Here is a 17663-nt window from a genome sequence, read left to right on the forward strand (position 1 = left end):
CGATCGTAGAGGCTTTATTGGTTCAGGCTTAAAATTGAATGAAAAATAAAATATTGTTCAATTTATTATAGATTCCTTCTTCTACAATATTTTAAACAGTGCGATAGTCAAATGTGCTTTTCACATTTATACGTAAATGAGGGCTCAAGATTGGCTCTTACACTTCTAATTTAAAAGTCATTAACAATGTTTAACTTTACCACGGAAATTTTGACGTGGGGTAAGTGTGTTTTCTTAGTCGGTTCGTCATTATAAACATAAGAGGATCATTTAGGTAATTGCATTTTTTCTTTTGACGATCATAAACAGTGATGCCAATTATTTTGTGTTCAACTGTGGTCAGGGTAAAATTGATTATAGTAGCGAAACGTAACTTCTTTAAAATTAAAATAAATAGCTGAGATACAAAAATACGTCTCTCTTAGGTGACTTTCCGGAGCCAACAAAATTCTCCTTTGATTGTTTTATTTAGCGGACAGCCCGGAAATATGGTTTACAGTCTGCGCTTTGTCTGTAACTATAAACAGTTAGCCAAATATATTTTCATCAGTTTGCATGTATTTTCGCTATGAGCAGGTTCTTGTATGTTGTCATTTCATGTTTGAAAACACGTAAGATGCTTGTAATTTTCATTACGTTTCATATCCTCAATGTGGTACCACGGAGCATGATTTAATAGCAAAAGGCATTTACTAGGACACTCACATTGCTTGGCAAAAACTGTTAAGTTAGAAGCAAATATTGATACCACAGAGGAGAAATTAAGCGGATTTAAAAAGCAACATCATTAGACTTCTACTTAGCGTGTTTTTAATTAACAAGTTTTTTTTTCAGTTTTGAAGCTCTCCAGCACGCAATAGGAAACAAAGCATACGAACGTGTACTCTGGACGAAATCTAATTTGTGCGACATCACAAAATTGGACTCCACCTGGATCGATGCGCTTCAAACGGCCACCGTTGGCCACCGATGAACCCCAAATTGGGGGCCTTACGAACCTGGTGGTGTTCTAAAAGGCCAACATTCCATCCAATTTCACCTTCCGTTCCGTGGCAACATTATTCGATTATGTTCCGCCGGATGTGCCTGGATCACAGCGCAGAGTGGCCGGTGACCCGGGACCAGCCGGCTCGTGACCGAGCTGGATGGCGTCATCTAATTGAAGGTGATTTGTTGAGAGAGCGCCCAAGCGTTTGGTGGACACCGGAGGCTCATGAAATATTTAGGCGAGTCACTCGTCGTCGGGGGCGAAATTCGCGAGCTTGCCTCATCAACAACAGCACGTACTCGACTCCTCTGCTGACTGTTGGCTGGAAGGGGGTATGAGGGAAGTTTTGCCGAAAACAAAAAAAGAAGGCTTGTGGAACTGTAAAGCATGTGGAGGAAAAGCGGAACTGCTCTCACAGTGCAAATGGCAGTAACCTAACCAAAGCACATAGTTTGTTTCTTTTTCGGGAAGTGTTGTCGCACACTCCCGAACCCTTGGCGACAAAATGTGTCCAAACGTCGTTAGCCTAGCTGTTCCTACTCGAAGGCAGTATGTAAAAGAAAAATAAGCTCAGTAGATCCTAATTTAGATTGATGATATTTAATTAGTTCCATACGCTCGAACGCTCGCACACCGGCCAGCTGCTGACGATAATGATAGTGACGATGATCCCAGTGTCGGTAGCTTTTCGAGATGCAGGATTGTGACGGAGCTGCGGAACCCATTGACGCTAGGGAAGGGGGGTTTACAAGGCAGATGGGGGGGCTGCCGAAAGCTGTATTTGTCCGAAACACAACATGTGGGATCCTGCCGGTTCGGGAGCAACCGATTCGGAATGATTAATGGAGGATAATTTGCTTAGCGTGGTTTTCCTGCATGGTGGGCGTTTGATTGGAGGTGGAAATCGATCCGAACGCGGTCGTGCCGGTGACCCCGACCACGATAGCGGCATGGGAAGTGACTCTTGCAAGTTCATGGTGTCGGATTATCCAAAAGCGTAGGGATCGAACATGTGATTGGCCGGAATATGTGACGCTTCAGCTCCTGTTTGTTTTGTGGCAAATTTATTCCTCTTGAGGAGCGACGGGACCTTTTAAAAACATTTTTCAAGCTGTGTTATTTTTGTTTCATGGAATTGAATCATCAAAAAGAGTTTTCAGATATTATACATAACTGAATTGTAAGGATGCTATTTATTTAGAAAACTGGATTGAAACGTTCAAAGTTGGTTTGACCAGAAATAATCGTAAAAGGTAAAAAATACTTATAACAGATTTAAATACATTTCTTGAGTTCCTTTGCAATTAAATCCAGGTGTTGTTCACAAGACACGCATTTAATTGCGGAATTTGTTTACTTCAATCTGCATTTTCTAGAAGCCGTTTAGAAAAAATAAATCGATGATTATCATGTCAAAAAAAACTACTGTTTGTGAAATATGTGTTTGCCGAAAAACGCAATTTTCCAAATGTTTAAAATAAGATGTATACATTTTTGCATTTTTTCGATACTCAAGTTTCCTGAATGATAATTTTGCAGAAAAATGAACGAGAATAAGAAAACCCAAAAATATCACACCAGCCCTCAGAAATCCGCCAGAGACATTAATTGGAAAAATAAAAGCGATTAAAAGTTGAACAATTAGTTTTTTCGGCTCGCTTTCGTTGAAACGCAGGCCGTCTCTTACGATTGTTCCGCCGGAAAGAGGCATTTGTACAAATCTACGCAGATCGCTTGTCGAACAGCGTGTTGTGTTTGTTTCGGTGGGTGGAGTGAAATCAATTTCACGATCGCCGAAAGGTTGTCGTTGCCTTGCAGCAATTCAGAAAGTTTTCAACTTCACCACTCCGGAACTTTTATTTATAAATGTCTCCGAGCGCAAATCTGCCGAATGGAGGCGGGGTTTTTAAATTCCAACAATGCAAAATGGAAAAAAGGAAGTTGTACTTGAAAATGCTGGAAATGAGTGAAACGCAAGCGAAATTTTGTTCGTTCTAGAAGATTTCCGACAGCATTCAACGAAATCCAGCAGCAGCTCGATCAATGGCAAAGGAGTGAAACGAAATCAAGAGGCTCGAAGGCAGCACGACGAATAAACGGAATATAAACAATCATAAAATAAACCGCTTCATGCGGAGAACTTTTTACTGCTGCGAATCTCAAGCAGGAAGTACGACGAATGTTGATAAAATTGCTCCGACGGAATGTTGATTTATTTTCGTTCTGCTTTGGATCACGTGCTCGTACTATGCTATCAGTTTTTGGCCCTGCTGGATTCTGCCTTTCAGATCACTGATTTTCATGGGGCCACCGCTTTTCCGCTACCGGCACTTCCCACACTCATTCCCTTATCTCGACAACTGAGGTTCGCGTCAAAGTCACGCGGATTGGAAGCACGGTTTGGCAAATCTCATCATTCTGACCCCGGCATTTCAAATTCCTCTCTCTGAGATCCGCACCAAGGCGCTTTTATGTCGGTTCGATGGTGGTGAAAATTTAATTGAGTCAATTGCGCTGATCGATCGGTAATTTGTGAGACGTGCACGGTACGGTGGCGTTATTTTTCATCACGTACAGCTCCAACCGCGGTATTGTACTCATTCGGCTCTTCCGAATCGAGGACGCATTTAGAAGATTGATATTAAGGGAACAACTTTTTGGCACAATACGATCATTCGACAATGTGTTCCCGGTAGGACTTTTTCTGTCGTAAAGAACCCGAAACGTAATTAATTTGTCAGTCAAGCTCAATGGATTTAGCATGGAAAAAATGCAGGTAGATGTGAACAACCCGATAGGGTGTTTTTGACTCCATAAGAAAGTTGTACAAAGTTTGAAAATATCCATATAATTGTTGAATTATGTTAAAATCCTGTTTAGTGGCTTTTTTACGAGGTTCAATTAATCGGTGAATGTCAATACATCATACTAATCAACAGTGTTTTCCAGAGTGTACTTTTGACCATGTCCAAGAAGGGGCACATTTTTTTCACGTCAAAAAATTCTTTGTTTTCCTATTAGTTTCAAATAGTCCCTTGGATTCGAAGATTTCAATTAATTTTGCAAACTATTTCATTTTCTTTAATCTTTCGTTAAACGCATCTTCTCCTCTCCCGGCAAACTCTGGAACATTGCTGGACGATGTAAATCCAACAAACACTAGAACATGGAGCACATGAAATTATTGTTGTTCCAATAAATCCGAAATATTTTCGATTGTGAGCAAGCTGTAGAACAAGACTCAAAGGAATGATTTCATTTCAAGCGGAACACATTCTTCTCTTTGGAGAGGAAGCTTTCTTGTATTATGTTGGAAACAACAATAACGTGCATAAATGGCACGACTAGTGTTTTTTTCTTTTCGTTTGAGAGACACTGGTATACATTGTTCGTAAAACCCTTTAATATCCTAAAGTGATGCAAAAAGCTTAACAAAGACCCCTAAAACAAATGAAGCACTTACGCATGAGGAAAGCGTTGAGGTAGAAGGCAAAGTAAAACAAAACAAATAATGATAACCGCTCGAAAGAGGCGACCAACCTTACCGTTTATCGGCGTTAAACTTGATCAAAATTGATTGATGTTTGTCACTGAGGCGTGATAAAAATCGCTTAAATGGAAATTTTTGCTCCATCCATGATGCAAAGATGAAAAAAAAGTTCATCACCTACGGTTCGGATAGGACATCCATCTTAACCGATCCATAAAAAAGAGAGTAAAAGAGTGATACAAAGAGGTGGAAAATTGTGCGCCGCGGGGTACTCTGCGCATTATTTTGCCCCTCTATTTTCGTCGATCTTCAAACGATTGGAAACCGATTGTGAACGTGACGCTTGTGCCGTTGATTTCCTTTTTCCTGCTGACGTGTAACGACAAGCCTGATATTTGAATATTTTTTCCTCCTTCCAGGCATACGCTTTCCCGGCAGGCGCGAACAATTGGACGCTTCCTATATTGAATTATTTATTTTCGTGCATATCCGTGTGGTCCTACATGCTATTCGTGGGAATCCAGATCACGGATGTTATTGTTTGGGTTGGGACATTTCTTCCGGCCTGTTTTTACCAGAGAAAAAGTGTATTGAAAAACAATTTTATGGTATCGTTAATCACGTTACGGCTACGGTTATTGCAAGATTGATGGATTTTAGCTAACACGAGGATTAAACCATTTCCAAGGAAGAAACGTTATGGGTTGGCGTTTTGGCTTTCATCAAGCATAGAAATTTATCAATGCCCTGTCATGATTTATGGCATTGCCGCTTGCGTACGTTTATGGGTCGCAATATTTTAAAAAGTCAAAGAAATTTAAGGAGCCATATGAACATTCAAGCCAGTTACTTTGTTGCATGCCTGAATCTGCAATTTCTTTTTTGTATTGCACAACATTTTCCGAAAATTATACATGCATAAGTATTGTGGAGTATTGTATATAGCTCATAGTAAATTTAGCACCAGCGATCAACTTACCTAATGTTTGCATGCACATAATAAGATAAGGTATTCCGTTGATTTACACGTGTGTGTATCTCGGTTACGTTAGATCCTACGTTTTAGTTTGGCGTCTTTACTGTGCAATATCTTCTTCTTCTTGGCGTGCCTGCCCGTTACGGGCTTACGATACTTGTTTCCCTGTTGTACGTGGATAGTCAGTCCTCTCGTACAGGGGAGGGTCCGGTCTCGGTTGGGATTCGAACCCACGCCGTCGAACTGTGCAATATATGTGTAACATTTACATCTTAAGTCGTTATTTAGACTCATAGCCCGATGTCTAAAGAAACGATTGAATAAATAACATTTCGTGAGTCGTCATATTTCCGGGCTGAATTATTTACACAAAACACTGAAATTATGTCAGTATTATTTATTTATTTGATAAATCTTTTCAATGCAAAATCGGTGAGAGTGGATAATGTTACGTACAACAACCGTCAGTATGTACAATGAACGAAATCGAAGGGTAAGAGTGCTGTCGAAAACTACATCAATTCCATCAAACTTGTTTGGAGCGAAAGACAAAAACGAAGATAATTCCAAGTTACACATTGGTGCACAGCTTCCTACGAGTGGAAAGCATGTAGACTTTCCTCTCGAGATGTAATGTTCAAATAAAAGCTCACTAACAGTTTCATGTGTATGTTGTGGTTCGTGTTCTGCTAGCTTTCGAATCGTATGATGCAGAATTTGCTGGAAAGTGGGAAATGTGAAGTGCAGATGGTATTGTGATGCACTGCGCGAGTGGAGCGATTTAAAGGATTGAAGTGTGCACGAAGTGAGAAAAAAATAAGCCGATTATCTCAGCATAAATCACGTTCATCCCAGAGAAGCACTTTAAACAAGCCCTTCAACGTAAACTGTGGGCAGTTTGGAAATGTTTTGTATCATCGACTTTTTTTATGCCTGATACTAATATTTATACTCGGTTAAGGCTGGGCGATATGGTTTGGTTTATGATTCTCGTAGCTTAAAAATGTGCGGTCTTTGCAAGTGCTTGAAACGTAGCTGAATGAATTTCTGGAATTGGATAAACTGAATATTATAGTCGGAGGCTTTAATATCAACTGGCTGAATGCGTCTGTATCTATTCAGCTGCAACGATGATTAATCGACTATGTTTTCAGATGCGACGAGTCTGTAAATACTTTTATGCATCCTGAACTTAGGATATCCGATCATAATAGACTGTTGATTGGAGGTTTGTGGGTAGTCAGTTCACGTCCAGTATAAAGCGTAAAAAATACTGTGGCATATATCCCACAACTAATCTCCAAATGCTAGCGTTCCAGGGCCTAGATTTTGAAGCTCACAGCTTTGAAGAGAGAGCTCATAGAATAGTTCATGCTCTTTAAAAAAGTATGCAGTAATTGATTTATGAAAAAGAGATAAATATTAACGTTAATAAAAAGTGGTATTCAAAACGGTTGGATCAAATAAAAAGTAATTGGAACTAAAATTATAAACAATTTTTGAGAAGCAATAGTCCCACAGATTGAGGAGTATATAGACAATTCAGAAACAGGTATTCAAGTGAGTATTTTACAGTACATAATATTACGCCTCCAAAATTTATGAAAATAGATATAAAAGTAAAGAGCTTTGGAAGTTGCTAAAAACATTACTACAGCCATGAGCTCGAGTCGGTCGAACTAAGTAACGATACTTCTACAGAATATTAGTTTCTTTTTCCTCTGATTGGTTTCAGCAAACGGTATGCTTTGGCTTGAGAAGGACGGCTGGACTGTGTAATGTTAATTCTCTAATTGTACAGGACAATTTTGATGTCATCGGAACGGAATTACTTAGCATGGTGAATGAGTCGCTGATGATGATGATGAACCACACCTCTTAACCCAACATAAGTTTGAGATTGCCGGGTTATCTTAAGGTATTTGTAAGCAATAAACAAATAAACGAGGTGGTGGTATCAACGTGACCCTACACAAAAAAGACCAGTCAGCACTCGACTATAGAGCAGTTAGCAGCCGTTAAAACGTTTGCAGCCTCGGTAATCTCTGTTGGCGTCCTGTTATACTATTGCATCCCTTTACAAAATAGTGAACTTCTGGCATGAATTGTGGAAAAGTTCGACGTCCTGGGATCATGAGCTAAGTGTATCTGTGATGATCATGAGTGATATTTTTTCAATCACGTTGAAAAATCGGTGATAGTATATATTTCCAAAGTGCCTAGAGCCGTCGCTGCAGACAAGTTCTGGCCCATTAACATGTTGATAATACTTAAAAAGGCTCTGGACGTAGTTCAAGAACGACTCATCAAATACTTGCCCAGTATCCAGTTGCTGATATCGGACCAGTCGGGATACTGGGAAGGCCACTGATACAATACCACTGTGAATGTGCTATAAGCAAAGTGTAAACATGTTATGAATCGTGAACACGTTATTCTTGCTGTCTTTTTGGTTTTCAAAAGAACTATATCACGCCCTCTATTGTTGGGGTGTTTAAAGAAGTTTTGAATAAGAGGAAAGGAATTCTATTGGTTCTAAAAATACCTTTGGGGAAGAACCCAGAGAACCATGTTTGGGAGCTTTATTTCTGCAGAGTAGCACTGTGTACAAAGAAAATACACTGTGATATAAATCTATTATAGCCGATACAGTGATATTTAACGATAATCAATCTAAAATTTAAGCGGTTTCACGTCGCAACGAGGACCAAAAGGCTAAAACAAAAAGCAATATGTCAAAGACTATTATGTTGGGGATTTCTTGAAGGCCAGAAGTATCTTTGTCATCGGTAAGCATAGGTGGTGCTTCGGTTCAGGTTGTAAAAGGGATGAAGTACCTAGGAGTTCTCATTGACGAGAAAATCAAGCTTACAGTCCACATCGATAATTGGAGAAAGAGAATGACAAAGTGGTGTGGTGTCTTGGGAAGAATAAGGGTGACCTAAGCTTCGTTGGTAGGACTCAGTTACATAATTCATCGATTATGCCTTAGTTTGTCTTTTGTTAGTCAATCCTGTTTCTGCCTTCCAAAACCCAGTTAGGCTTCAAAAGTTGCAAAAGAAAGCTTTCACTTTCCTCGTGCCAAACAATACCACGATTTGTGACAGGAACACAAAAACTGAATAGTATTTAAAGGTGTTCAATATTACAAGAAATTTAAAAAAACTATTGGCAGTGCGAGCACACTACCAGATTTAGATAAATTGTGTGCGATGTATATTAGGAGTAATTTGGTTTTGGATAGAGTATGTTAGTAATTAGCGTAAATCTATTCTCTCGGTTTCGGCAACTCAATCAACCTAGTGGTGCGGTATGAGATGGGCTTTTACCTTATTAACAATTCACTTTGACTTATTTTTACTTTTATGATACTTTTCTTACTGTAACAGGTTGAACAGAATTGATACATGCGAGCGCCAAATGGAATTGTATGTCACTCACCTTGTAAGGATTTGTTTTAAGATGGTCACACTTACGAGGACTTTGTAGTGTGACTCTCAAATCATTCATTCGAAAAATGTTTTATGATCATTTTTGTATAACACTTTATATTATTATGATAAAACGTCTAATTTCAATCTTGTACAATAATCTTGAGGTGGACAATCATCATCATCATTTTTAGAATGCGTGATAGCTCGGTTAACTTATTTTTCCATTATACTTCTTCTTCTCTTCTTCTTGGCGTAACGACCTTGTTGGTCATGCCTGCCTCGTTAAGGGCTTACGAGACTTTTTACCCTATGTGTACGTGGATAGTCAATCCTCTCGTACAGGGGAGGGTCCGGTCTCGTTTGGGATTCGAACCCACGCCGTCGAGGTGGTGAGCCCCGGCGCTCATGGGCCGATTTTCTTACCGACGCTACCGCTCGGCTGTCACGAAGCCCCTTTACATTATAACATTTCTTATCACAAAGTTACTATACGCGATAAATATAGATTTAAAAAGCTAAATATGAAATGGGAAAGACATCATTTATTCAAAAATAATGAAGCCGCTAGGCATGAGATGTAGTTAAACTGTATTCTCATACCTAACGTTTGAAATAATTTTCCCGCATATGAGCTATACACCGGTGTACAGACTATTATAAAAAAGTTTAGTACATTATAAATTAAATTAAAAACATATTTAAATAATAACAAAGTAGGGTAAGTGCTCCTATACTAGTACTAGTACCAATAGTGGTTGTAGTCAGTGGCGTCTCGTGAGAAAATGAGATGGTTGTGGACCTTCAAAAAAAGTAATACCTTCTTAGGTAAACCATATAACGTGGTTTATTATAACCAGAACGACACGACACACGACAGGGGAGGGTCCGGTCTCGGTTGGGATTCGAACCCACGTCGTCGAGGTGGTGAGCCCCGGCGCTCATGGGCCGATTTTCTAACCGGCGCTACCGCTCGGCTGTCGCGGACGAACGACATTACCTACTCGATAAATATATCCGCGGTTAGTCAATGTCTGTAAATCAAATTCTTATTTGGCAAGCCAGACACACAGGTGCACAGGAAAGGCACCTATACATCGACAATTTCACATGGACGCATTCAACACATGCACGAGAGAACTAATGTATACATATACGATTAGCTAGTGCACTGGCAGAAGTGCCCATCCGAAAACTAAACCGATCGACTTTTCAACTGGATTTTGATTCTTGCTAATAAGAAAACTAGCGCTTCTTCGCCGTTCGTAATGAGAATGGTATAATGAAACTGTGGTTAAGAGAACTGTTCTTATTTGATTAAAGATGCTCGTTTGTAACAGCAGTGTACCAGCAGAAGTGCCCAGCGCAACGTTGTAAAGCGTTAAGAAGATTTTGAACGCAACTGTTGTGGGAGGAAATTACAAAACCATAACTAAACAAATGTTTTTGTGATTCATTTTAAAAATTCATGACTGTGCAGTGCACAGGTTGCTCAGGTGGACGAGACGCCACTGGTTGTAGTGGAACAAAATCCCAGCTCTACGACGAAATAAATACAATGGAGACATTTGTTCTTCTATGAAATGTTATTTGATCTTCTGCGAAGAGTTTAAACGATAAACCTTCCCATTTTGTAATAAACTAAGGCTCCAAAATTGATGTTTTCCAAACAAGTGGTACTAATATGCTGGATTTCTTAAGAATTTATCAGGTATGCCACGATTTCCTTAGGGCTATAAATCGCTGCAAAAACCATTGGTTGAGGCCAATCCATTGGTCTATGACCAAGAAAATGCATTGGCCTAAGTAATTTGGACATTTTGTTTTAAATTTGCTTAAAAAAATAAGTCACAGTCAAAATATATTCAATCATTTCCAAGTACTACCCCCACTATAGGAATACCACAATTAAAGGAGCAACCAACTGGGAAGATATATACGCTTTTTTCGTCTATTTTTAATGTTTTTCAGTGAAAATAGATGTTTTCCAAAAGAAACGTCGTGTTTCGATCATATTTGGTGCAAATATGTAAACACAATGTTCTTAACACTTATAAATTACATCATATTGTTATTTACATTACTAAGTGAACCACTATTGGTACCTTTACCCTAGTAAAATAAATTCATATAAATATAATAAATTCCCTATCACGATACTTCTCAAAGTTTAAATCTAAAAAAACCCTGTAAAATGTTTGCATCACAGAAAGTGTTTCTTTACTGCATTTTAAAATTGTATCTATTCCCGACCGTCCAACAAATTTCTGCCTTGAAAATGCAAAGAAAGTGTCGTGGGTATACAGTTCGACTTAGTCATCTATCGAGCTCTTAACTAACAATCTTTTCTAATTTAGAACAACCGAAGGCTGCTACCGTCAGCTTCAAATTTTTATCTTAATTGGTCCGATATTTATCTTTACACAATCTACAATTTGTGCGTGTGAATGTCTGTGTTTTCCTACAGCTTCTTATATCCACTCACCTCCTGTTGGATATTCCTAGGTTTTTCTTGGACGTCCCTTTTTCGCATGATGGCTTTTTACACTGTAGGTCACACCGCTTTAACCATTTTCAAAACTTAGCCTTGCAGATTTCCGGTGCTTGTGCTATCACTGCTCTGCACAGTTTTTACTCCGTTGGAGTGGGAACAAATTTCCGGGGGAGTTTTTCTTATCTACCGCCTCGGCCGATTATTCTCGCACGGACAACGATTCCTGCGCGGAAGAAGCCACTTATTTGTGGCAGTTTTTGGTCGCTTTTACGTATTTCTCTGGTAAAAACTCGACAAGCAGAAAAGGGCTGAACTTTATATTGTTTGGCTAAAAGTATCACAAATCTGTAGTCGTGCAGAGAGAATCTGCAGTGGTGGTTTGTGGTGTATAATGTAAATAAGCACTTTCAACAGCAGGAAAGTTCCAGCTTTCGGTTCCGCAAAGCGGTTTGAGATAAAAAAAAAAGTCCTTAGAAACTTCCCGAGAGTCACACCGAGCAAGTTCTCAAAATGTGTGGTGTACAGGATGCTTGGTTTGGTGAATATTCCACAGCTTTCGATAGAATATGCATTTACCCTACATAAGTAAATTGAAATGGAAATGTAAAACAGACAAATGCCTTGAGAAGAAAGAAAAATGTAGAGTAAAACAACGCAGCTGAAGTAATTCAAATGTAAATCAAGTATACTTCTCTTGTTGGGACTTGAAATCCGCCTACGATACAAATGCATTGCGTTAGAACACTTCTCAAAAGGACATCAATAAATTGCCATTTTAGAAGAACGCTTTTTTAAAAATGAAAAAATGATCCATCGAATATTTTACACAAGTCGTTTGCATATAATCATTTGATTGAGGTATAAATAGACAGACTTACATTGGAATAGCTAATGTGGTCTGCAGTTTACAATTCACTTCGAATACAAATGTTTTCTCAAGTGTTCTAAATCTGTCTCAATAAACTTACACTATTTCATGGATGAGAAGAACTGAATAAGCATATCTTGAGTTGGTGTAGGTTGAGTTTCTTTCAAAATGGATGTAATTAGACTGGTAACATTTGTCGCTTCCTTTTCATCAAATGAGAATTTGACTTCAGCCAAGTCAAGTTGAGTATGTAAATTACACCGGAGGCATCACTTTGCTGCTGTACGAGCGTCAAGAACGGTTTGAAAATTAATTATAAACAATCAATTCGACATTCTTGACATCCTTTCCGACGCCAGCATGAGATGTGATAAACATACACACGATTGTAGAAGCTTACACAGACGTATTTCGAGAACTTCCTGTGTGGCATTACCATTTCAGTTCCTTTAGATATGAATCCTCAAGAAGCGAGGAAGTTTTTAATCACATCAAGATGTTGAATTCAATCGAATTTCCTTTGCTAACTGTTATTCAGGGGAGGACAAATAAAGGGTAGGCTTTCAGAATTTCCTGGCAATCAACGATAATTAACGAAACTCAATGCAAACTGTTCTCCCACAGATAAGTTGAGTTTCCGCTAAATTTACAGAGCTACCAAATCAGGGTATGCCTGACAGAGGCACTTCGCTTAGAAAGAATAAGCAGCTTCTGTTAACTTTCAAACATACTTTTCAAAACTTGGAATCTATTTCAGACGGTCGTATTTTCTTTCACCATCAATTTTCATGTTTTTTCCTAAGGCAGTATTATTCCATCCGATTAATTCTTAGTTGATCTGATCATTCCAATAATGATCAAAATACCCATCGATTTCGATTGTACTTGCATGAAATTATAAAAAACTTTTTAGATATTTCCGCTATCTTGTTCTATTTATTGTTCATCGCCATGCATGACCCAAACAGCGGAATAGCATTAATTTTGAAACTTCAATAATATCATCAGCAACTTGAATTGGCTTTTATCTGTTTGACCTTCCTTTTACACTTTTCTTGTGCTTATAGATTTATCCAATACTTAAGTAAAACTAAATGAAGGAAGAGTTTAACATTATCTTTTGAATGCAATAAGATTTAAAGATTGGTTTTTGCTGCTGTGAGTTTTTAGAAAAACTCTTTAACTCTGTAGCATGTGAGTTTTGGCTTGTTTTTAGAAAAAAAGAAAAAACTCGATAAAAAATTTAGTTCTTCCTACATCTGATGCATGCAGAAGAGATCAGACAGATTCTGAAGATACAGATAATATGCTTGTTTTGCACTTCAACAATAGATTTATGATGGAATTAAAATGTATAGTCCATTTCAAGAATCTCAAAAAACTTCTTCATAGCATGGCTTAAAGATGTATTGCCTTGTCGCGTTTCTACTGATTTCGATAATTTATCATAACGGGAAACTCGCATTGAAAATGGTTTCTTGTGGATTTCCAAGGTTAAGTAATTACCCACTGAATATTATATCATAACTTTAAACGAAGAATCTATTGCGTTTTTATTTTTGTTTGATGTTTTTCAAAATATGTTTGTTGTGAATAATACAGCTTTTATCATTTAGTTTTTATTGTTTACGAATGACCAACTTTCATTATGGTACGTAATTGTCCAAACGATCGGTTCAGTCACACGAGCTTTTGTGCATCTCACTCATATTCAGAGAGAGGCTCGAAAATGACGCGTATTCCCCGTAACAGATGGACGTTGGATGTAGACCTCCTTTCAACACTTCATCGAGCGTTTTCCACACGGTTTAACGATTCGTCGAAGCGCACTAGTTGGCAAAACTCCCTTTGCAATTAGAAGAAAGTGCAACCGGGTACAAAAACAACATCGGAAGCTTGCCGCCGAATAAAAGTCAGCCAGAAGACATCTGTGCACAAGTGGACTGAAAAGTAGCATCGATTTGACATTGACGAACCTCACTGCACAGCAAGATAAGGAGGCACGTATAGCTCCATTTTTTCAGTTTTCATGAATGTAGCTCCCAATCAACATGCAGTTGATCTATACCCGTTCTATTCAGTAGAACGAGATTCAGACTGTACAGAAAAAACTACACACACACACGCACATCTCCATTTCTTCGTGAACGAATCCGATAAAGGATGCTCGGCATTCGATGTGAAAGGTCCAAAAATCCTTTTGGAAATCGGTCAAAAGTCTGGTTAATGTCGGGATGAAAGAATACTTGCTTCGAATACTGATGTGACGGTAGTGGGAAAATCATTGAAAATTGAAAGGCAAAAACCAACTGCGCCTATGACGAATTGCCGTGTGATGAATCGGTGATCGATACAGAATGCCAAATACGCATACAAAAACGGAAACTCTTTTGACGGCCGCAAGTTTCGGTGCTTCCGTTCGCACGCTTGCTTTATGTGACCCGGTTTTGTTGCGCCTATGGCTAAAAATGGCTTCCTGCACTAGCGGACCATTTATTGCACACAATGAAACCTATCGCACCGTGGCGATGTTCAGAGTTGTGCTTTTTGCAGGTGATTGTTGCTACCGCGAAGTGAGATTTTTATGGATGACTCTTTCATATCATGGGATAGTACAAAACGTGGTACTTGAAACGAATGATGAATCTAAAATGTCAAAATCTAGAATTCAAGCAGTTTTGAAATAGGTAAAAGCTACAGCTCCAGGAAGCAGTTCCAAAACAAGAACTTGCGCACGTACTGTCTGAAAGATAATGGCGAAGTAAACTTTGGTCATCGTTTTCAAAAGAGATTTTATTCTTTTTAGCAACCACCTGTCCCTATCGAGGCAGTTAAAAATGCTAATGTGAATAAATATTAAGTAAAGTGCTTATAAATTGTTATTTCATTTCGCACCTTAAAATTTGACTCTTCCATGCTTTGATATTGCTCGTGAAGTACTAGGCGTCTCCATAAAGATTGATAACACACTCTAAACAAATTTGATGCTGAGTTAAATGGGCTCAAAACTCTGAGGTTATCCTATTTTAAAATAATAATCGTGTGACAATATCAACTTATGTACGTTAGCAGTACAACCGATATAGATTCTATCGATAAGTCATTGTTCATTTTACAACTGTTTACACGCTTAAAGTAAAATAGCTTGCTTTCAATCTTTTCGATTCAGACTATTTTTCTACCCATGAACTACATTAAATTTCAAAAAACAAGATGTTGCTTAATCAAAATGTTGTACCCTTTTGGACCAGAATACCACATATATCCAGTTCCTTTAAACAAGTAATTCTATAAAGTATTATGGATGATGGAGGGACTAATACAAGTGAGGTTCCTCCCTTCCTAAAGAAGGGTTCAACCATGGCTCATCGATTCACGTAGAGGCAATTTATTTGTCCACCGCTTGAAACATTGTAGGTCCCGGGTGAAGAAAACTCTCGTCATCATCATATCTATCATCATCGTTGCCGTCATCACCAGTTTTCCATTGTGTGGCTATCCGGACCATTCCAATTGCCATTAAAAGAAGACAGAATGAATGATAAACTAACGAATGTAAAGGAAACTGTGGTATTATGCAGTAGTCGAACAAAATAGACCGTACAAGAGTCAACATATGATATAACGAGCTCATGTACATTTATCAAAGGTCTGATATAATGCGTATCCAGCAACTCATCGAAAATATTTTACTCAGTGGATTCTTAGACATTTAAGCCCGAGACATTATATTATATAGCGTGTAGAGCCATAGAAGTTATCTTGAAAACCCATTTTTGTTTAAAAATTAGTGTATAGATGTATTTCTTAATATTTTTAAAGTTGTATTTTTAAATTTATAGTATTTGGGACAATCTTTTTGTTTTGCATAAAATGGTAATTCTTCTTACTTTTTTGGTTAGCGTCTATTTAGCTTCTACTTCCCCTTCAGGGATCGGCAGAAAAAAGGAAACGAAGAAACAGGGATCAAATCCCAAATCGTGCAGGCAAGCACATATACTTTCTCAGTAGTAAAGGACAGAATGAGTGAGAGAAAAGCTAGAAGCTTTTGAAGCCTGAAAATACTGAGTACGAGTGATATAAGTGTTGCACAAGGAGGAGCTATCACAAAAAAATCCTATATAGCTCTATGAAGGCGATCTCGATTGCTATCAGAATAGAAGAAAAGAAATCCGTCGACTTCGGTTCCACCACAGTGAATCATGCGGACGGTATTATGTCGTTACTTTGGCCAAGGAAAATCGTACGCTAGTCATTCGTCATTCGGACAAATCAGTTGACAGATCAGTTTGCCAATCCGCTCCGGCCCAAGGCTTTGTTGGGACAGGCTGGTTTTCTTGCCTTGCTCGATGTTTCTTGGCAAATGGCATCAAGACTTTAGGGTGACCCTTGGGCGTTTGGGCATGGGAGGAAAATAATACTAATCGACCGACACGGAAAAGGATGCTTCACTTACCTAATGGGATCTTCTCGGTTGGTGGTTGTGCGTTGGCTAGAACCGATGTTTGCATGTGGCCAAAGTACACCATCGCCGCCAACAGCACTCCGGCTAATGGCTGCATAATTGCGGGCGGTCTCCGAGCGGTACTCCTGCTGCCCTGCGAACTCCTACTACTCGTTCTTGTCGGCGTGGCAACTGTTGTGATTAATCCCATAATTATCGCTCGTTTTGCATTCGCTTTCCGGTTTTCCAAGGATTCCGATTTTCGTGCGTCCCCGGGGACTGACGCTCGGGTAAATTCAAACAATCAGACGCGGCTGCTTCCCGCTTTAGCCTACGCTTTACTTTTCTTTTAAACACTTGTTTTTCATAAATTTGCAATCGCCATCATCTCAATTTAAGTAAATTGCAGCACTCACAACACAGGAAGGAAGCCGAATACGAGTGACACACTTAGATGACATTTGCAGTATAAAACATTGCTTGCACTTGTTCTTCTTTTCTCGTTTGTTGTGAACTGAAAACATTTCCAACTTTCACTTACACACTAACAGACACACAGACACCTGCACACATGCGTTGCGGCGAAGCGGCTTAACAACTTCGCAACCCGTTTTTGCTCTCTCGCGTGCAACGATTAATGCTCGTTATATCTAGGACGATAATTGCTCTAACAGGACATTTAGTTCACCACTGAAGCTGGAGAGGGAAAGAAACAATTTAATTTTGAACTTCTCCATCAACTCTTCATTGAGCTAACATTTTGCCTTTTGCTTGATTTATTTGGTTGTAAAAGGAAAATTTCCAATTTCACACATTAAATTGTTCTAGCTTAAGTTTTGCAGAATCCTTCTTGGTCAACATTTTTACTACTTTATACATAGAAAAGTTGTTTATTAAGCGTATTGAATGTCATTCGATAATTGTTACTTTCATTCTAAACTAATTCATATTATTAAATATGTTTCTTCAACC

The 17663-nt window shown here is 38.7% G+C and overlaps 1 protein-coding gene across 1 annotated transcript in view; it reads right to left on the minus strand.

The window, feature by feature from the left end:
* LOC131282030 (glutamate receptor 1-like) overlaps positions 1–16806 on the minus strand; it is a 69398-nt gene extending 52592 nt beyond the window's left edge. Inside the window, exon 1 of the mRNA XM_058311412.1 lies at positions 16704–16806. Coding sequence (XP_058167395.1) covers positions 16704–16776 — 73 coding nt within the window. The 5' untranslated portion in view covers positions 16777–16806. The remainder of the gene's footprint in view (positions 1–16703) is intronic.
* Between the last annotated feature and the right edge of the window lie 857 nt (positions 16807–17663).

The sequence above is a fragment of the Anopheles ziemanni genome, chromosome 2 (assembly GCF_943734765.1).
Source record: "Anopheles ziemanni chromosome 2, idAnoZiCoDA_A2_x.2, whole genome shotgun sequence".
NCBI classification, from domain to species: Eukaryota; Metazoa; Arthropoda; class Insecta; order Diptera; family Culicidae; genus Anopheles; species Anopheles ziemanni.